The sequence below is a fragment of the Cervus canadensis genome, chromosome 29, assembly GCF_019320065.1.
Source record: "Cervus canadensis isolate Bull #8, Minnesota chromosome 29, ASM1932006v1, whole genome shotgun sequence".
NCBI lineage: Eukaryota > Metazoa > Chordata > Mammalia > Artiodactyla > Cervidae > Cervus > Cervus canadensis.
The window spans coordinates 38,559,648-38,578,700 of record NC_057414.1 but is presented as its reverse complement, the minus strand read 5'-3'; the positions used below and the strand labels follow the sequence as shown (position 1 = coordinate 38,578,700).

The window sequence follows — 19,053 nt, the reverse complement described above, 5'->3', positions numbered from 1 at the left end:
GGAACCCAGCAAGATCGTCAGACTTTAGTGGGCCTAGTTCATAGTAGTGACTAGAGCTACTGGGGTCCCTCTAGAAATAGCTGTATGTTAGATGTTCTCACACTTTTTTTTGTTCTCTCACTGCTTTTCTTTTTTTTTAATTTATTTTTGGCTGTGCTAGGTCTTCACTGCTGCATGGACTTTTCTTTAGTTGTGGAGACTGGGAGCTACTCTTCATTGCAGTGCATGGGCTTCTCATTATGGTGGCTTCTCTTGTTGCAGAGCATGGCCTCTGGGGCGCTCGAGCTTCAGTAGTTGTGGCTCATGGCCTCAACAGTTGCAGTTACCGGGCTCTAGAGCACAGACTCAATACTTGTAGTGCACAGGGGCTTAGTTGCTCCCCAGCATATGGGATCTTCCAAGACCAGGGATTGAACCCGGGTCTCCTGTGTTGGCAGGCGGATTCTTTACCACTGAGCCACCAGGGAAGCCCAAGACTGCTTTTCTTTAGCAGTATTAAACAAATTTGCGTTTGTATCAGTGACAGGAGATGGTTTCCTCCATTTTGCAGATTGACCACAACTTTAGAGATTATCTTAACAAGAAACTAGGTTGGTTGGTTTGGGAAAGTTACTGCTTAGGATGGTTTATGCCAGTGAGGAGTTAGGAGGTGTGTTCAGGAAATTCCTCTGCTCAAGAAATATTTCCAGTTAATTCCCTGGGAGATAGCACATTGCATCCCACCCCCATTCCTATCGTCATACGTGTAGGAAGTGTGGGTCAGAGGAAAAACAGTACAGGATCCTGGAGTCAGGTATCTAGAAGGCACATTGAAAATCGCACACTGGGGATTACATTATTTGGGGCAATCTTAGTTACCTGTGAGATGGAGACAAAAATCTATCTCACACACAAGTGGACAGGTACTGTGACAACGCTGAAGAGCAATTTGCTCTTAAACTACTGCTGGATGTGCTGGGAGAACACTATCGATGTAAACTCTTCATCCCAGAAAGGGACCTGATTCCAAGTGGACATACTAGAACATCTACAAGAGGTTGATTAATCATTAATGAAATGGCCAGAAATGCCCTTTGCTATTTTCCAGTTAATTATATTACTATGTTTTTGCATTTTTGCCATGATCAAAATTCTGCAACATCAATTTTTAGTGATAGTATTCTAAATTGTGTCTTCCTTGGTTCATGCGGTAAAGAATTTGCAATGTGGGAGTTCCGGGTTCAATTCCTGGAAGATCCCCTGGAGAAGGGAATGGCTACCTACTTCCACCAGAGAGGAGCCTGGAGGGCTATAGTCCGTGGGGTCACAAGGAGTCACACACGACTGAGCAACTAACACACAGACATCCTAAATTGTATTAAAATTATCAAAGGATTATAGTGAGGATTATATGAGACAACCAGAGCACAGGATTGGCAGTTCAGTTCAGTTGCTCAGTCGTGTCTGACTCTTTGCAACCCTATGGACTGCAGCATGCCAGGCTTCCCTGTCCATCACCAACTCCTGGAGCTTGTTCAACCTCATGTCCATCAAGTCAGTGATGCCATCCAACCATCTCATCCTGTCATCCCCTTCTACTCCTGCCTTCCATCTTCCCCAGCATCAGGGTCTTTTCCAAAGAGTCAGTTCTTCACATAAGGTGGCCAAAGTATTGGAGTTTTAGCTTCAGCATCAGTCCTTCCAATGAGTAATTCAGGACTGATTTCCTTTAGGACTGACTGGTTTGATCTTGCAATCCAAGGGACTCTGAACTCTTCTCCAACACCACAATTCAAAAGCATCAATTCTTCCGTGCTCAACATTCATTATAGTCCAGTTCTTACATCCATACATGACTCCTGGAGAAACCGTAGCTTTGACTATATGGACCTTTGTCGGCAAAGTAATGTCTCTACTTTTTAATATGCTGTCTAGGCTTGGCAGGGCTGTAGATTTCACTCATTCGTGTAGCAATTATTTATTGAGCTAATGTTACACTGCGTGCAGGGACTGGTGGATGGGTGAGTGAATGAATGTACGAAAATATGTTCCAAAAAAAAAAGAAAGAAAATATGCTCACAGGGACTGGAGATCAAGGCGGAGGGTCTCAAGCCACTCCCACGGTACCTTACCTGGCTCCTGACCACCGGCCACGCGCGCTTGACACGCCGGATATGACGTCACCCACTCCCGTGGTTCCCAGAACTAGGCAATGGGACCGGAAATTACCCAGAGGGAAGGGGGGGGTGTGTGCAGACTGACCGGAAGTGGGTTCAGACGGGCGCTGCCAGCGCTAGCTCCTGGGAGCCGCTCGAGGCGAGAGTGAGGAGGGCGGGACACGGGGCGGGGCCGCTGCAGGGGCGGGGCTTGCAGGCTGGCGGGCGGGCGGGGGGCGGGAACCCCTTGTCCCCGCCGGACCCCGCCTGCCCCGGCGGCGGCGGCGGCGGCGGCGCGGCCATGAAGCTGAAGCTGAAGAACGTGTTCCTCGCCTACTTCCTGGTGTCGATCGCCGGCCTCCTCTACGCACTGGTGCAGCTCGGTGAGCGGGGCGGGGCGGGGGTGCGGCTAGTCGGCCGAAGGGCATCCCACCGCTGTGCATCCCGCCCTGGGGATGAAACCCCGCGCAGACCCCATTCATCCGGCTCGGTCCTCCGACAGCCCCTCTGCGGCCCCTGGGCACACTCCCCTCTCCAGAACGCACCGCGGCTGCCCGCCGCACCTCGGATGAAATCAGACTCCTTCCCAGAGCCTGCCAGGCCCCGCGTGATCCCGCCGCCGTCTGCCTCTCTAACCCCATTTCCCATCCCTCTCGCTCGCTCTGCTCCAGCCACACTGGCTTCATGACAGTTTCTCGAAAACCCCACGCTCGTTGCTCTCAAGCACTTAACCTGTCTCTGCCTGTAGTGCTTTTCTCCCAGTTCTTCCCCAGCTGCCTCTTTCTCATCCTTCAGGTCTCACCTCGCTTACATGAGGCCTTCCTTGACCACCTTACCTAAAAGTCACTCTTCTTACTCTGGGTTCTCTTTTAAGTCTCCCTCCTATTTGTTTCCTCCATAGCCCTTACCACAGTTTCTAATAATTTTATTAATTTGTTTCTTTGCTTAGTGTCCAGCTCCTCCACTAAACTGAAACCTCCATGAGGGCAGGGACCATGTCTGTTTGGTTTCCTGCTGCAGCCCGGGCACCTAAGGCAGTGCCTCCCAGGAGGAGCATTCAATAAATATTTATCCAGTGATGGAATCAATGAATTTAATGAGTCTTTGGTCACACAGCCAACGGAACAGATTGAACCCTGCCTCTTATGCAGGGATTTAGAGACTGGGCCACTGCATGATTCTCAGGTATTTGAAAGACTGCCCCTGTTTTAGGAGATCAACTTGTTCGTTATGCTTCCAGAAGGCAAAATTAGGCCCAGCAGGTAGAAAGGAGGCAGGTGATCACTTTAATAGACACATGAAAATTGTAATGGATGCAATTGTAAAGTTGGAGGGGCGTTGCTAATTAAGGCAGTGAGTTCCTCACCACCCTGGGTGTAGAAAAGCTGTTAGAACAGTTGTAAGGAGAGCCCCGCATTGGTTAGTTGAATGGGAAGGTTAATGGCCCTTTGGGATGCTGAACATCCTGTGGTTCTCTGCCCCCATCCCTGTTTCCTGGGACCAGGCCAGCCATGTGACTGCCTCCCTCCCCTGCGGGCAGCAGCGGAGCAGCTTCGGCAGAAGGATCAGAGGATCTCCCAGCTGCAAGCCGATCTCCGTCGCCCACCCCCTGCCCCTGCCCAGCCCCCTGAACCCGAGGCTCTGCCTACTATCTATGTTGTTACCCCCACCTATGCCAGGTATGGGCTCTGATGCACCCAGGATCTGCATGGACCAAGAGGCTGGGGTTGATGATGAGTTTCTGGTTGATGATGAGGAGGCACTGGACCTTAGGCTAAGGCATTACCAAATGTCAGACTAAATGAACCACATCGTTACTCAGAGATCTTGGGGAAATTGTTTTTTTCTATTACAATAGATGGGAGGACTTGCTTGGTGGTTTAGTGGTTGAGACTCTGGGCTGCCCAAGTGGGGAGTGCGGGTTCAATCCCTGGTTAGGAGCTCTAGGATCCTGCATGCCATGTGGTGTGGACAAAAGATAAAGAATATAGACAGGGATGTGCCGTGAAGTAGTGTAAAAAATTCCTGAGAAATTTTAAGATACAACAATAAAGTTTCAAAGAAATTCTGAATTTGCCAAGTGAGTTCACTCTGTCTCCTTAGGGAACCTTTGGTGAGGAAGTTTGAGAACCCCTTGACTAACATAAAGTAGAGAAGGACTTGGCCATACAGTCATATGGTGGTCTTGAAATAGTTACACCAGCTGTTATTTAGTGTGTTTACTTTCTGCCCCACACTGTGCTAAGTGTGTTCCTTTTTTTTTTTTTTAAATAAAATGTAGCTTTATTAGTGATACAAACCAACTGGGGAATGTGGTTTGTTTGTTTGGTTTTTTTTTGGGGGGGAATGTGGATTTGAAAGGAGCCAAAAGGGCTTGCTGACATCTGCCTGGAATCAGATGGCAGGCACACCTAGGCTAGGCATCTTAAGACCCTCCACTCTCCACGCACACACTGTCAACCCTGGGGCCAGCAGGCCCATCTGAAGGGCAAAGAAACTTACAAGAGACTCGGGGATGACCTTGGTTCAATCATTTTGGTCTAAGAAGGCACTGCCCTCTGCCCAGCAACGACAGACATCAGGAGACAGTGTCTAGAAGACTCCCCCACCACAGACTCTGGTTCTGTATTGTCTATAGAACCAGAAATCAAAAGGAGACTTGGACTTCTCTGGTAGTCCAGTGGTTAAGATTATGCTGCCAATGCAAGGGGCACAGGTTCAATCCCTGGTTAGGGAACTAAGGTCCCACATGCCATGCAGCATAACCAAAAAGATAAAAATTTAAAAAATTACAGGGCAGGTGAGGGAATTACCTGGTGGTCCAGTGATTAGGCCTCTGCGCTTCCACTTCAGGGGGCACAGGTACTATCCCTGATTAGGGACCCAAGATCTCACATGCTGAGCTACTCAGCCAAAAAAAAAAAAAACGGAGTTTGGGAGCTGGTCAGGGAAATGTCGTGAGGGTGCTAAGAGTGGCTCAGAAGAAGACATACGTACCTGCTGGAGTGGGCAAGTGGTGGCCACCCCTTCCCTCCTGCATCTTTCCCCCTGCAGGTTGGTGCAGAAGGCAGAGCTGGTGCGGCTGTCCCAGACCCTGAGCCTGGTGCCCCGGCTGCACTGGCTGCTGGTGGAGGATGCTGAGGGCCCCACCCCATTGGTCTCTGGGCTGCTGGCTGCCTCTGGCCTCCTCTTCACACACCTGGCGGTCCTCACCCCCAAGGCCCAGCGGCTCCGGGAGGGCGAGCCAGGCTGGGTTCGGCCCCGAGGTGTAGAGCAACGGAACAGGGCCCTGGACTGGCTCCGGAGAGGAGGGGGTGCTGTTGGGGGAGAGAAGGACCCACCCCCACCAGGTACCCGGGGAGTCGTGTACTTTGCTGACGATGACAACACCTACAGCCGGGAACTCTTTGAGGAGGTGAGCGCTGGCACGGGGCGGGGGAAGCAGGCCCGGTGGGACCCGAGTCATCATTTTCCCTGGGTGGGGAGTGGCGAGTGGTGGGGCAGAGTGCCTCAAGTGGTCCTTGCTGCTACTCCTCTTCCTCCGGGCCACTTCCTGTCTCTTCTTTCCCGACTTCTGCTAGATGCGCTGGACCCGTGGTGTCTCAGTGTGGCCTGTGGGGCTAGTGGGCGGCCTTCGATTCGAGGGCCCTCGCGTACAGGATGGCCGGGTTGTCGGTTTCCACACGGCCTGGGAGCCCAACAGGCCCTTCCCAGTGGATATGGCGGGATTTGCTGTTGCCCTGTCTTTGCTATTGGCTAAACCCAATGCCCGGTTTGATGCTACCGCTCCTCGGGGCCATCTGGAGAGCAGTCTCCTGAGCCACCTTGTAGATCCCAAGGACCTGGAGCCGCGGGCTGCCAACTGCACTCGGGTAAGGGGATGGAGGTGGGCATAGAAACCTGGTTCTGGGATGGACAGGAGATGGGAGAGAGGAATGAGGCCCTGCCGAGCAGGATCGAGGATGGGTGTTTGAACAAGGAGAGACCCTGCAGAGCTTGCTTACTCTACTGAAAGGGAAGTCAGAGAAGGAAAGTAGACTCCTGGCACCCCTGAGACAGAGAGTGGGTAAGGGATTAAGCCCCATTTCAGAGGCACTGGCTTCCTTTGTGGCTCAGATGGTAAAGAAGCTACCTGCAATGCAGGAGACCTGGGTTCGATCCCTGGGTCGGGAAGATCTCTTGAGAAGGGAATGGCAACCCGCTCCAGTATTCCAGCCTAGAGAATTCCATGGAAAGAGGAGCCTGGCAGGCTACAGTCCATGGGGTCGCAGAGTTGGAAATGACTGAGCAACTAACACTTTGAGAAGCACTAAAGCCTCCCCCTCCCCCTGCCCTGCATACTTGGCAGCCAACATGGTGTGTGTCTAGGAGGTGGGGGGATTCGTTCTATCCTGAGTGCCCCAGAGGCTTGGCTGAGGCTGGGCCCGGCTCTAACTGAAACCTCCCTGGACAGGTTCTGGTGTGGCACACGCGGACGGAGAAGCCCAAGATGAAGCAGGAGGAGCAGCTGCAGCGGCAGGGCCGCGGCTCAGACCCAGCTGTCGAGGTGTGATGGCGGCCCTACCCTGCCCACCAGCTCACCAGGCACAGAGCTGTGGGACTAGGTCCCTGGCCCGCCCAGGATGTGGTTTTCCAAGTCCTGACCCCTCAGAGCCAGGAGCGGCCCCTCCGCCCCTTCAGCCCCTCCCCTGGCCTGCCATGCGGCACTGCTCCCAGGCTAGGGACAAACAGCCCTCCTGTTGAACCAGACTGGCCCTGTCTGGGGCGGAGCAGAAAACAGACAGACTCAGGAGGGAGGGCAGCTGAGTCACTGGGTAACTTATTGGGGCTGGGCATGCGCTGGGGGTGCTGGAGGAGCTGGGCTGGACCCTCCCCACCTGAGCATGCTGACCCCCTCCTCCTACCTCCAGAATAAAAACTCTCAACCTGGCGGGGCCTCTGTGTTCCTTCACTTCCCACGTCAGGTTCTTGCATTTAATTCTTACTAGGGTCAAAACCCTTGGGTCCTGACTTCTCCATCAGATGGAAATCAGTTCTTTCAGGGCCCCCCACCCTCTTGAAGAGAAAGATTAGGAGCTTCAGTCCAAAAGCTTTATTGAGTGCTCGCCTCGGCAGCACATATACTAAAATTGGAACGATACAGAGAAGATTAGCATGGCCCCTGCGCAAGGATGACATGCAAATTCGTGAAGCGTTCCATATTTTTTTTTTTTGTTTTTTTTTTTTTGTTTTTGCGTTCCATATTTTTAAAACCACTACAATATTGTAAAGTAATTAGCCTCCAACTAATAAAAATAAATGGAAAAAAAAAAGAATTAAAAAAAAAAAACAAAAGCTTTATTGAGTCTGTGCACCAGAAGTAGCCTCCAGGCCTTCCCATGTCATTTCCACCACCTTGGTTTTGTCTTCTGTCCCCTGGTGGTTCTGGCCATGGACTAGGCCCTAGGACACCTGATTTTCTCTCCTACCCCAGTCTAGCTCACTGACTGTCCTTAACCCTCTAATCCCAGATTCCCCCCTCCCTCACGGGGAGTCTATAAGGAGTTGTGAGCTTTCCAGTCTTGTCCATCCCTCCCCTTCCCCCCACCCCATCCCCACCTTAAGCTCTAGGCTTCAGGTAGACCCTCCTTGGGAGGTTCTTCTGGGGGGCCCTCCCCAGGTGCTGGCCTGTGGGGCCCTACTCCCTGCAGCCAAGCTGTTTTCAGCATGTCTTTCAGCCCAGCAGGAAAGAGGTAGCCCTGGGCCTCTCCCTCCCCATCAATGACTCCTCCGAGCCCCTCCAGTGCCGTCTGCAGGTACCGCAGGCCCAGAAGTACCAGAGTCTGTGGGGGGGAAGCAAGAGGCAAGAGGTCAACAAGGGTCAGCAGTTCCAGGGGTCCCTGGGTTGGAGGCGGTGAGGAGGCCTCAGACTCTCTGCTGACTCACCTGCAGCAGGAAGGTAACAGCCAGCATGTTGCCCAGTGTGCTTGCCAGCCCCTGCAAGTGCCCCAGCAACACCTCGTGGCATCCTTGGGACCAGAGGTTGAGGTTGGGCTGTCGGGGATCAAAGAGGGGGTGGGCGTGGGGGTCTGAGAGCTGGCTTTGCAGGCAAGGTCTGGGTGAGTGGGGATTACAGCAGGAGAAAGGGACCCCATCAATCAGATACAGGCCTTCCACATTGCTCTGGATCCGGCTGCAAAGGGAGGGGCAGGGGTGTTAGGATATCTGGAGATGGAGGCCTGGGGGAGAAGCTGCAGGGCACAGAAGTTGAGAAGGGAAAAACAAGGGAAACACTACCGGCTGCTTTACTATGCCAGGCAGGCGTAATTCACTTATCTTTACAACAACTCTGTGAGATGGTAGTTTTATCATCTCCAGTTTACAAACATGGGCCCAGAGCAGTTTGGTACCATGCCCTGGCCCCTTTCCCTCAATGGCCTATCTGGGTGAGGTGGGGTTTCAAGGAAAGAGAAGAGGAGGAGGAGAAGGACGGGAGAAGCAAATCACTCACTCAACCACGTCGTGGTCATTGGGATCCAGGTAACGGTTGCTGACCCACTGGATTCCAAACCAATCCTTGTAGCCATGACGGCCGCAGCAGTGGTGCCTCAGCTGCAGCTCATCCAACAGCCGTTTGGCTTGACAGCGTCCGGGCACCTCTGTGTCCTTGTAGTGAGCCAAGGCAGACCCCAGGCCCTCCTCCAGCCCCATGTCCAGAGTCCCAGGTAAAGCCAGGGCTAGTCCCAGGGCAAGGACCAGGAGCCCCCCGCCCCCCGCTGTGCCAGCCACCAGCAGCGGGCCCAGGACCCCTCGCCAGGGAGGGTATTGTTCTGCATCCAGACTGGCCCGGCTAGCTCCTGAGCCCACCAGTCCTGTGCCCAGAGCCACTGCACTGGCCGCCAAGGCAACCTGGGGCAGGGCAGAGAATGGGCAGGAGGGAGCCAAGAAGGTACCAAGGTGCCACAGCTGGACCAGGAGGTGCCCGCTACAGAGGAGGGTGAGGCCACCGACCAGCACGAGCAGCCAGGAGAGGAGCCAGAGCCCCTGCGCCAGACGGATGCGGGGCTGGAGGGGCAGGAGCAGGGGCAGCACCGGCGCCATCTCCCATCTCTGCCCGAGGGACAGCAGAGCTGTCAGGGGCTGGGGTTGGCCGTGGCAGGATGCTGCGTCAGCCCTGCCCGGCTTGAGCTGGGCTAATGCCACCCTGACCCCAATACCCTGGGCATCCTCCCGCCACAGCCTTAATAACCCGCCGCCCCGGGTCCCCAGCCAGTCCCAGTTCGGGATGCCTCGGCTTTGCCCCTGAGGGAAAGCCCCGCCCCCGGGCAAAGGGCCGATTTCGTGACCCCGCCTCTGCCCCCTCGCGGAAGTGGGGAGGGGCTGGTCGGTTCAGCCCCCCAGAGGCTAGGGGCTGGGGGCGGAGACCTCGGGCCCCGCGCTCCTTCCCGGGTCCCCAGGGAGTCCGAGGGCCAGGATCCCGGAAGGGCCTGGAGGGTGGTGGCCGGAGGGGACCCGGGGTGCGGGGGGAGGTCAGAGGGTTGGCCCCGCCCCCGTAACGAGCCGCGAGGCCCGGACAGGGAGGGGTTACCAGGCGGCCCGGCCCCCCCCTCGTCCCGCCCCCCCTCCCGCGCTTCCTGGCGGCTCCGCGTCCGGGGCCTGTTTGTGCTGCGGCGCTGGGGCCCGGGACGGCCCCGCCACCCCACCCCCGGGAGCCGAGAGCGGCCCCGGGAGAGTCCGAGGCCCCGGCGAGCCCCAGAGCCTGCGGCCCCCTCCCCACAGCGCCCCCTCCAGGCCCTTTGCCCGCGCCCGACAGCGCCCCCGGGGGGGTGGCTCGGCTCCCTCGCGCGCGCGCCCCGGGGTGCTTCCCCTTCCCCTCTCCCTGGCCATGGCCCCCGCGGCTTAGACGCCTCCTCCTCCGCCGCCGCCGCTCGGAGCAAGCCGGGGGCCGGATGGACGGGGCCGGGGGGCCCGGTGAGTACGGGGCGGGGCGGGCGGCGTGCCCCTTCCCGGAGCGCCGGCCGCTCTGGCGCTGCCATTGCCCGACGGCTGTCCCGGGCGTCCCCGCGTGCTCCTTGGCCGCGGGGGCTCCAGCATCCTCCACTGTTCCTCAGGCCGCTCCCCCTAGTTACTTGGGTCCTTCAACTGTCATTTCGGACTTCGCCAACGCCATCCTGCCTCCAGTGTTACTCTGGGCCCCTGCAAAGTTTCCGAACCTCCTGTGTTAGCCTGGGCTGCTTTTCCTGCTTTGTTGGGTCTTTTTGCTCCTGACCTCCTCTGTTACCCTGGAACCTGCGCTGGGACCTCTGCTCTCCGCTGCTAACCCTCTCCTGTCACTCCGGACCTCTTCTCTTCTGAGTGCTCAGGATGACTGTCCTCTGAGTCCCCCGCTTCTCTCCTGGTGCTCCCTCGCAGTTTCGCTGCCTTCCCTGGAGTCCTGCGGTTACTCTGGGCTGGGCCCTGTCGTCCCTCATCCAGCACTGCGCCTCCGTCTGTGGTTCCCACGTTCCTCGGCAGAACTCCATATTTCCCCCCTGGTACTCCATGGTACTCCCTGTCTTTGCGGAGGCTGGGACAGGCAGCAGGAAGGGAGCTCTGCCAGGTTCCTCGCCTGCCCTGCCAGAAGGAGGCCCTTGATCCTTTTCCCATCGTCTCCTCCCCTCTGGGAGCGCGTCCAAGCCTGGAGTTGCTTGGAGCAGGGGGCGTCCTATTGGACAGATGCAAAGTTAGGAGGGGAGAGAATTCCCTCAAGCCTTTCCCCAGGTGTGTGTGTGGGGTGGTGGGAGGGGGGGGTGGCATGCTGACGGCTTCTTGCCCCTTTCCCAGGTGAGGGCCCGGCTCAGGAGGCCCTGCAGTCCTTGAGCCGGCGGCTTCAGGTGCAGGAGAAGGAGATGGAGCTGGTGAAGGCAGCCTTGGCAGAAGCTCTTCGCCTGCTGAGGCTGCAGGCGCCCCCCACCTCTTTGCAGGACCCTGGCACCCTGGGCCCTCCGAGGGACAGGTATGCACGTGGTCACACCCTCCTCCTCCTCCATGGGGCCTCTAGGGCCATCAGGTTGATGAACTGTCTCCCCAGCAGCCCCGCAGCCCCCCCAGGACTGCCACCCACATGCAGCCCCTCCTTGGTGAGCCGAGGCACCCAGACGGAAGCAGAGGTGGAGGTGGAACCATCGCCTGGCCCCCCCGGGCTGAGCAACGGACCCCCAGCTCCTCCAGGGGGCAGTGAAGAACCTAGTGGGACCCAGTCTGAAGGAGGGGGCAGCAGCAGCAGTGGCACGGGCTCCCCTGGCCCCCCGGGGATCCTCAGGCTGGCTCAGCCCCCGCAGCGCACTGACACGTAAGTGTCCTGTGGCTGAGGCTGGGAGGGGAGGGCAGATACTGGAGCCCAGGGAATGACGTTCACCTGCTCACTGTGCTCTGCCCAGGCCCCGGAGAAATTCTTCCTCCTCATCCCCCTCAGAACGGCCTCGCCAGAAACTCTCCCGGAAGGCAGCTTCCTCGGCCAACCTGTTATTGCGGTCAGGGAGCACAGAGAGGTGGGCGAGGCTCCCCCTGCCCTCCCCACCCCACCCCACCCCAGGCTCAGGTTCTTGACTTTCCACATCCCTCACCTGCCTTCCCTGGGTGGGGTGGGGGGCCTCATTGCCCAACAGGAGGAAAGGAACAAGCGCTCCTGGGGCGCCTACTGTGTGCCCGACACGGTGCCAACCCCTCGACCTCCTCCACCTCATTCAGTCCCCACGACATCCTTGGGGGGTAGGTGGTCTCATGCTGTTCATTGGCCAGGTGAGGAAGCAGGCTCAGAGAGGGTAAGTGGTTTGCCTGGGGTCACACAGCTAGAGCCAGGATTTCAACGCAACTCTTCCTGACTCCCGTTGCCCCGTCCCTCCCCACCGTATCCCAGCATCCCTTTCAAGTTCCCAAGAGGGTTTTCCAAAAGTATTCATGGTTTCCGTGGGTAACTCCTCAGAGTTCAACTCTCTTCCCCCACCCCAGCCTGCCACGCTTTAGAGAGCAAGGGGGAAAGCCCAGTGGATTGTCTCAGAGTGTGTACATACAGGCTTCAGGACACCTGACCATTCTCATCCTTGGCCTCTTCTCGGAAGAGAGATTGTCATCTTATTATCCTCTAATGACAGTGATCTCTGGAATTCACCTTTCACTTTCCCCTTGAGAGATAAAGACTTTCCTGCTGACCTCTCAGATCCTCAAGAGGCAGGGCTGAGGTAACTTCTGGAGTCACTATGGGCCCATTTTACAGATGGAGAAATGAAAAGGTTGATAGGCAAAGGCCTGGGGGTCTGGAGGAGAGTGTTACACACTGCCTCTTACAGCCGTGCTTGGCCCCTTTAGTCTTCTCACACCTTACACGGAGCCCATCTACTCCAGAGCCCTCGCTGCTCACGATACAAACTTAAAATGTGCAGAGGTGACTGTGTTCTCTAGGGTAATCTCCTTTCTTGTGTCCTGCCCCTCCTCAGTTCTGTCTTGGGACCTGACCGCAGCCCCTGTGCTTTTCTCTCTGCCCAACAGCCGTGGGGGAAAAGACCCCCTCTCCAGCCCGGGAGGTCCTGGCTCTCGGAGGAGCAATTACAATTTAGGTATGTCCAGGTAGATCTGGAAGAACTTGGATGATGGGGTTGGGGCTACAGCCCCAGGAGCTGTTTGGGGGCGGGAGCTGTGAGGTATGTTGGTTGGAGCTCTGCCCTGACTTTCCTAGCAGGGAAGCTGCAGGACGGTGGTTGACACCTGCTCCTTTTCTCTGTAGAAGGCATCTCAGTGAAGATGTTCCTCCGAGGCCGCCCCATTACCATGTACATCCCGTCTGGCATCCGCAGCCTGGAGGAGCTGCCCAGCGGCCCACCCCCGGAGACCCTCAGCCTTGACTGGGTGTATCCTTCCCCCTTCACCCTCCCTGGCAACCACCCTTCCCATCATGAAACCTCCCCACCCCCTGCTTTTTTAGGGTTTCCTCCTGGGTCTGCAAGGAGAGGGAGACCTCTGAATCCTCCCCTTCTACCTTCTGCCAGTGGCGCTGCTGGTTGGAGCTCGTTCTTTCTCCTCTTTTCCTCACTGTGCCCTTGATCCAACCCTTTCCTTGACTGTGATCCCCACTCCAGGTATGGGTACCGGGGTCGTGACTCGCGCTCTAATCTGTTCGTGCTGCGCTCTGGGGAGGTGGTCTACTTTATCGCCTGTGTGGTGGTGCTGTACCGGCCCGGGGGAGGCCCCGGGGGCCCTGGAGGTGGCGGCCAGAGACATTACCGGGGGCACACGGACTGCGTTCGATGGTGAGGGTCCCAGGGCTGGGGAGTGGGCAGCTCTATGCGTGGGGAGGGCAGGCTTGGCAGAAAGAGGGTCTTGGGTGGATGTGGAGAAGCAGGAGAGGAGAGTGGGCTTGCTGCTCTGCAGACCCAGGGACGGTGTCCTGGGTGGTCTTGAGAGACCGACCCCCTTCCCTAGAGTGTCTCCTCCCCCACTTAGCCTGGCTGTTCACCCTGATGGTGTGCGTGTAGCCTCAGGACAGACAGCCGGCGTGGATAAAGATGGAAAGGTAAGGCAACAGTCCAACATCAGGGTGAGATCCCGGCCCGGCCCTCCTTCACGCCCCTGACTCCTCCTCCTCCTCCACCAGCCCCTGCAGCCTGTGGTTCACGTCTGGGACTCCGAGACGCTGCTGAAGCTGCAGGAGATCGGACTGGGGGCCTTTGAGCGGGGTGTGGGGGCCCTGGCCTTTTCAGTTGCGGTGAGCTGGCCCTAGCACCTCGAGGCCCCCGTTTCCTTGTCTGGGAACCCCCTTCTTGTAGTTCACCAGGAAGCCTCAGAGTCCTGGCCTTCCTGAGCCCTGCCCAGCTGGTTCTCCTAAGAGACACGTGGCGCCTTCTGCTCTCTCAGCCTGTCATGACGCCCCTCACCTCCTTTAGACCATGAACCCCATGACCGCCAGGCCTCACTCAGCCCCTCCGGTGTGTTCTCTGTCCTCAGGATCAGGGCGCTTTCCTCTGTGTGGTGGATGATTCCAACGAGCACATGCTGTCGGTGTGGGACTGCAGCCGGGGCACGAAGCTGGCTGAGATCAAGGTGAGGTGTCCAGGGGGCCTGGCAGGGTGCCGGGCGGGGTGGGGTGCAGAGAGCTGCAAATTTCCCAAACACGAACCTCCCTTCTGGCCAGGTCCCCTGGAGCAAGCCTCCTAGCCTCTCTGAGGCTGTGAAGTGGGGACCACAGAGGTTCTGACCTCATGAGGGATGTGTTAGGCATTAGCGAGTGACTGAGAGTGGCGTTCTTAGGGGACCAGGCCTTGGAGGAAGGGTTGTCCTGAGGGTTCTGGACCTCAGCGGACCAGTCATCAGGATGCCAATTGAAGAAGTCTGGTAGAATGAAGGTGTACAGGGCTGGGGGTGGCTGAATCTAGTATCTTCCCTTCAGAGTACAAATGACTCAGTCCTCGCCGTTGGCTTCAACCCTCGTGACAGCAGCAGCATCGTCACCAGTGGGAAATCCCACGTCCACTTCTGGAACTGGAATGGTGGAACAGGGATTCCTGGGAATGGGACCCTCACCAGGAAACAGGGTGTCTTTGGGGTGAGGCGTGGATGGGGGTGGGATGGGGGGGAAGGCAGAGTGCAGATGAAAGCATTGGGCTGTGTACTGTAGACCCTAATGCTACCCAACTCACAGTGGTCCTGTGACTTGTAGTCTTTGCCCTACCCTTTGACCTCTGCTCTCTGCTCGCCTCGCCCCTAGAAATACAAGAAGCCCAAGTTTATCCCCTGCTTCGTGTTCCTCCCGGATGGAGACATTCTCACTGGGGACTCAGAGGGGAACATCCTCACCTGGGGGCGGAGCCTCTCGGATTCCAGGACCCCAGGCAGGGGCGGGGCCAAAGGTACTGTGAGGTGGGGTGGCATCCTGGAAGGCTAGCTCCCCAGAGGGTCTGTGAAGACAGAGGAGAGGATTTCCCATCCTTTTACCTGGGGAGTTGATGGGCTCTGTCAGAGGGTGGGGCTGTCTAGGCAGCCAGAATAGAAGGGTAGTGGGTAGCATGGCAAAGGGAGGGGGCTGGGGCTTTGGAGTCTACAAGGTCCTGGGTTCACCTCTAGTTCTGGCCTTTAGGAAGTTACCTCACTTCTTTGAACCTTGGTTGTTCAGTCTGTAAATTGGGGAGAAGAGCCAAGGATCAGAGACAGCATTCAGTGGGCACTTAGCAACTGGGAGTTATTACTCTATTGTGACCGCCTAGGCTGCTCTTGTTCCCTCCTTCCCTGCACCCTATAAGCATGACCACCCGGACTTTGCCAACAGAGACCTATGGGATTGTGGCCCAGGCCCACGCTCATGAAGGTTCCATCTTCGCCCTGTGTCTCCGGCGAGACGGGACTGTGCTGAGTGGTGGTGGGCGGGACCGCCGGCTGGTCCAGTGGGGGCCCGGGTTGGTGGCCCTTCAGGAGGCGGAGGTGACGGCTGGCCTGGGGTCAAGGGAAGGAGGGGGATGAGGAATGGGCGGGGGCACCTGACATTCTGCGCCCCCCTGCAGATTCCTGAACACTTTGGGGCTGTGCGGGCCATTGCAGAGGGGCCTGGCTCTGAGCTGCTGGTGGGCACCACGAAGAATGCGTTGCTGCGGGGAGATCTGGCCCAGGGCTTCTCCCCTGTAATCCAGGTTGGGGGGTCAAGGGTTTCGGGGAGCAGGGAGGGAAGAGCTGTAGGGGAGGGGCAGAGATGACAACCTGATCTCCGCTGCAGGGTCACACGGATGAGCTCTGGGGGCTCTGCACACATCCTTTCCAGAACCGTTTCCTCACCTGTGGCCATGACCGGCAGCTCTGCCTCTGGGACGGGGAGGGCCATGCGCTGGCCTGGAGCATCGACCTCAAGGTGGAGAGCTCTATGTCCCCGGATCCTCGCTGTCACACCCACCGTGACTTCTGTGGCCCCCACTCCTTCTCCAACATCCGCTTCCCTTTTGCTCCCAAAGGCAGCCACCTTGCACTGGTGTGACTGTACTGGCTGCTAAAATATTTATTCTTCTGTACTGATGGTGCCAGTGTCCCCGAATACTGTCAGCCCCCCAACCCCTAGACCTCTTGAGACGGCAACTAATGTTAATCTCCGGTACAGCTGGGGGTATCAGTTCTGGTGACTAAGCGTTTTGAGTAGCACCTCTGTTTAGGCTCCAGAGGCACCCTGCCTACCATCCCAGGTCTCCTGTCCCTCTTCTCCTTGGAAGGGGGGAGGCTTTGCCGTTTTATCAAGATGACAAGGTATCCATGTTAGTTCCCTCACTTGAATGGCATCTTCTTGAATTCACCTTCTCTCCTCTCCCAGGAGACTGGTCTCTGTGCTGACTTCCACCCCAGTGGGGCAGTTGTGGCTGTAGGACTGAACACAGGGAGGTGAGAGGGAGCCAGAACTCCTGGGAGGGGAAAGCAGGAGGTATGGGAAGGGTTTCTGGTAATGGGGGGGCGGTGGAGGACTGTGATCGCTGCCTGTTCAGGAGCCCCAACTGCACCCTCCCACTCCTCAGTGCTTTTGCCTGCAGCCTGGGTCTCCCTTGCTCTCCTGTGGCAGCTGTCATCACACCCTCCCCCGTCCACTCCCCCTCCTCTGGGAGTGGAGGAGGTGGCAGCTCCGGATAGAGGAGCAGCGGGGATGGGCGGGGCATAGGGGAAACTAACACAGGGAAGTGACAAGCTTACAGAATCCACAGAGCCCTGTCTTTGGGCGCTTGGACTCCTTTTCGAAAGGTAACAGGAGCCCCTCAGCTTTTATCTGCACTTAGCCCCTTTCCACTTCCCAGCATATGAATGCAATGGCAACCTCTCTGCCTGTATCATAGCCTTTCCTTTGGTGTCTCTGAGGCTCTCTGACTTGCCAACCTGTACCCTGCTAGGGACAGGTATCCTCACACCTGTTTTCCACCTCCTTCCCTTCCAGGTGGCTGGTTTTGGACACAGAGACCAGAGAGATCGTGTCTGACATCACCGATGGCAATGAGCAGCTCTCAGTGGTTCGGTACAGCCCAGGTGGGAGCTGCCTCCACCCCGGACCTAGACTCATCCCTGGCCCTTCCCTCTCTGAGTGACTGTCTTTGTAGATGGGTTGTACCTGGCCATCGGTTCCCATGACAACATGATCTACATCTATAGCGTTTCCAGTGATGGTGCCAAGTCCAGCCGTTTTGGCCGCTGTGTGGTGAGGAAGCTGGGGTGGAGGGTGGGGCATTGCCATAGCAGGTAAACTAATGCCCTTCTGGTGGTGGGGGGTGGGAAATGGTAGCTGCATTTTTAGTCTCTTGACCCTTGCTCCCAGGGTCACTCCAGCTTCATCACTCACCTTGACTGGTCCAAGGATGGGAACTTCATCATGTCCAATTCTGGGGACTATGAGATCCTTTACTGTGAGTAACAGTAGGGGAGGGCATGAGGAGAAGGGAATTGGGGTGGGTTTTATTTATGTGTGTGGGCTCTTGTTTGGGAGGGGATGAAGGAATTGTCGGGGAGCTCCCAGTAGAGGGACAGTCAGATAGAGGGGTTGGAGATGAGTTTATACACATAGGAGAAATGTCATTTGGACAGAAAAACCACACACACAGTTTAACACCATGTCTTGTTCCCACCAGGCCTTAAGAGAGTTGAAAAATGTACTAGGAAAAAGATTGTTTTGGAAAAGTTTCTCAGGACAGGTGTGGAGGGGTTGACTTATCTAGAGAGGAGAACTTCAGATGAGAACTCGGGAAGCACAAGGGGCTGGGTTTTGCCCTGGGCTGACGGCTACCACTCTGACTAGATCACACGCGGTGGCCTCAAGCCAGTCTTTCCAATTTGGTCTCCTATGTCATCCTCCCCATGGAAGGCAGGGTGAGAACTGAGCTGGGTGGGCTCCCTCTCCCCAGGGGACGTGGCTGGAGGCTGTAAGCTGCTGAGGAATCGCTATGAGAGCCGAGACCGGGAGTGGGCCACCTACACCTGCGTGCTGGGCTTCCATGTCTACGGTGAGCAGGGGCACCGTGCCGCGGAACCTTGCGGGAGCGTGGGGGGACAAGGTGCAGCCCGCCTGGGGCTCGGAATGCTGGACATGTGTAGGGGGTGGACGTCAAGAAACTGGCAGATCCAACCCAAGAGGCACCCCCGGCCGGCCCTCGGGACTGGGAAGGATTGCCTGGAACGTGGTGGGTGGGTGGCCGGGCTGCCTGAGCTGGGGAGGGAAATGGTGCAGCTCTGGACCGCGGATGGGGGCGGGGAGGTCGGGCTGAGGCCGGCTGCTGTGACAGGCGTGTGGCCAGATGGCTCGGATGGAACCGACATCAACTCCCTGTGCCGCTCCCACAACGAGCGCGTCGTGGCCGTTGCCGATGACTTCTGCAAAGTGCACCTCTTCCAGTACCCGTGCGCGCGCGCCAAGGTGAGGCCTCCTGGGGCCTCCGGGGCCGGGCGGGCGGCCGGGGTTCTGCGGCCGCTGTAGCTCCACTTCTCTCCGGCCCAGGCGCCGAGCCTTGTGTACGGTGGTCACGGCAGCCACGTGACCAGCGTCCGGTTCACGCACGACGATTCGCACCTCATCTCGCTGGGCGGCAAGGACGCCAGCATCTTCCAGTGGCGAGTGTTGGGCGCTGGGGGCACGGGGCCGGTGCCCACCACGCCCTCTCGAACCCCCTCCCTGTCCCCTGCCTCCTCTCTTGACGTCTGACCCCTGCCGGACGGGACCCACCGGCCCTCCAGTGTGGCCCTGCCCCACCCAAATCCCCCAGGACCGGGGCGACCCTGTCCTCGACTTCGAGACATTCCCAAAAGCGCATTTCCCCGGAGGGGGCGAGCGGCACCCCTGCACACACTGTATAGACCCGCTGGCTCAGCCGGGCAGTCCCAGCCTGGGCCCTGACTCCCGCTGCCTGCTGAGGGGCAATAAACCAAAAGCAAAGTCGCCTCCCGGTCCTTTTGTGGGGCG

The 19,053-nt window shown here is 57.4% G+C and overlaps 3 protein-coding genes and 1 non-coding gene across 5 annotated transcripts; 3 read left to right on the top strand and 1 right to left on the bottom strand.

Annotated features, from left to right (window-relative positions):
- Positions 1-2,205: 2,205 nt before the first annotated feature.
- On the top strand, positions 2,206-7,065 carry B3GAT3 (beta-1,3-glucuronyltransferase 3). Its single transcript, XM_043451326.1, has 5 exons — positions 2,206-2,518; positions 3,640-3,814; positions 5,190-5,550; positions 5,717-6,007; positions 6,589-7,065. The coding sequence occupies exons 1-5, from the start codon at positions 2,437-2,439 to the stop codon at positions 6,685-6,687; spliced, it is 1,008 nt and encodes a 335-aa protein (XP_043307261.1). The 5' UTR covers positions 2,206-2,436; the 3' UTR covers positions 6,688-7,065.
- A 169-nt stretch (positions 7,066-7,234) lies between these two features.
- Positions 7,235-7,341, top strand: LOC122431536. Its single transcript, XR_006266553.1, has one exon. It is a non-coding gene; the product is annotated as a U6 spliceosomal RNA (small nuclear RNA).
- Positions 7,342-7,424: 83 nt separating this feature from the next.
- Positions 7,425-9,384, bottom strand: ROM1 (retinal outer segment membrane protein 1). Its single transcript, XM_043451325.1, has 3 exons — positions 8,626-9,384; positions 8,061-8,307; positions 7,425-7,957 (listed from the first exon to the last, which is right to left on the bottom strand). Exons 1-3 carry the CDS (start codon positions 9,213-9,215, stop codon positions 7,742-7,744), a joined length of 1,053 nt encoding a protein of 350 aa, XP_043307260.1. The 5' UTR covers positions 9,216-9,384; the 3' UTR covers positions 7,425-7,741.
- Positions 9,385-9,813: 429 nt separating this feature from the next.
- EML3 (EMAP like 3) lies at positions 9,814-19,029 on the top strand. Of its 2 annotated transcripts, none has more exons than XM_043451322.1 (22): positions 9,814-10,085; positions 10,938-11,109; positions 11,188-11,445; positions 11,534-11,644; positions 12,642-12,709; positions 12,877-13,000; positions 13,229-13,399; positions 13,593-13,662; positions 13,744-13,854; positions 14,094-14,189; positions 14,536-14,691; positions 14,854-14,995; positions 15,412-15,563; positions 15,644-15,769; positions 15,853-15,984; positions 16,435-16,502; positions 17,044-17,132; positions 17,204-17,301; positions 17,419-17,506; positions 18,002-18,100; positions 18,380-18,510; positions 18,592-19,029. In XM_043451322.1, the coding sequence occupies exons 1-22, from the start codon at positions 10,064-10,066 to the stop codon at positions 18,793-18,795; spliced, it is 2,688 nt and encodes an 895-aa protein (XP_043307257.1). In that variant the 5' UTR covers positions 9,814-10,063; the 3' UTR covers positions 18,796-19,029. The 2 variants fall into 2 exon arrangements, with proteins under 2 accessions (XP_043307257.1, XP_043307256.1); XM_043451321.1 differs by having other exon boundaries at positions 11,185-11,445.
- The last annotated feature ends 24 nt before the right edge of the window (positions 19,030-19,053 follow it).

Excerpts from the sequence above, each read along its gene's own strand:
- ROM1 (XM_043451325.1), bottom strand. The coding sequence starts at position 9,215 with ATGGCGCCGGTGCTGCCCCTGCTCCTGCCCCTCCAGCCCCGCATCCGT. Across the intron at positions 8,308-8,625 it reads AATGACCACGACGTGGTTGA|CCGGATCCAGAGCAATGTGG; the intron begins GTGAGTGATTTG and ends CTCCCTTTGCAG. Across the intron at positions 7,958-8,060 it reads CTGTTACCTTCCTGCTGCAG|ACTCTGGTACTTCTGGGCCT; the intron begins GTGAGTCAGCAG and ends TCCCCCCCACAG.
- EML3 (XM_043451321.1), top strand. The coding sequence starts at position 10,064 with ATGGACGGGGCCGGGGGGCCCG. Across the intron at positions 13,400-13,592 it reads CACACGGACTGCGTTCGATG|CCTGGCTGTTCACCCTGATG; the intron begins GTGAGGGTCCCA and ends TCCCCCACTTAG. Across the intron at positions 14,190-14,535 it reads CGAAGCTGGCTGAGATCAAG|AGTACAAATGACTCAGTCCT; the intron begins GTGAGGTGTCCA and ends TCTTCCCTTCAG.
- B3GAT3 (XM_043451326.1), top strand. The coding sequence starts at position 2,437 with ATGAAGCTGAAGCTGAAGAACGTGTTCCTCGCCTACTTCCTGGTGTCG. Across the intron at positions 5,551-5,716 it reads GCCGGGAACTCTTTGAGGAG|ATGCGCTGGACCCGTGGTGT; the intron begins GTGAGCGCTGGC and ends GACTTCTGCTAG. Across the intron at positions 6,008-6,588 it reads GGGCTGCCAACTGCACTCGG|GTTCTGGTGTGGCACACGCG; the intron begins GTAAGGGGATGG and ends CTCCCTGGACAG.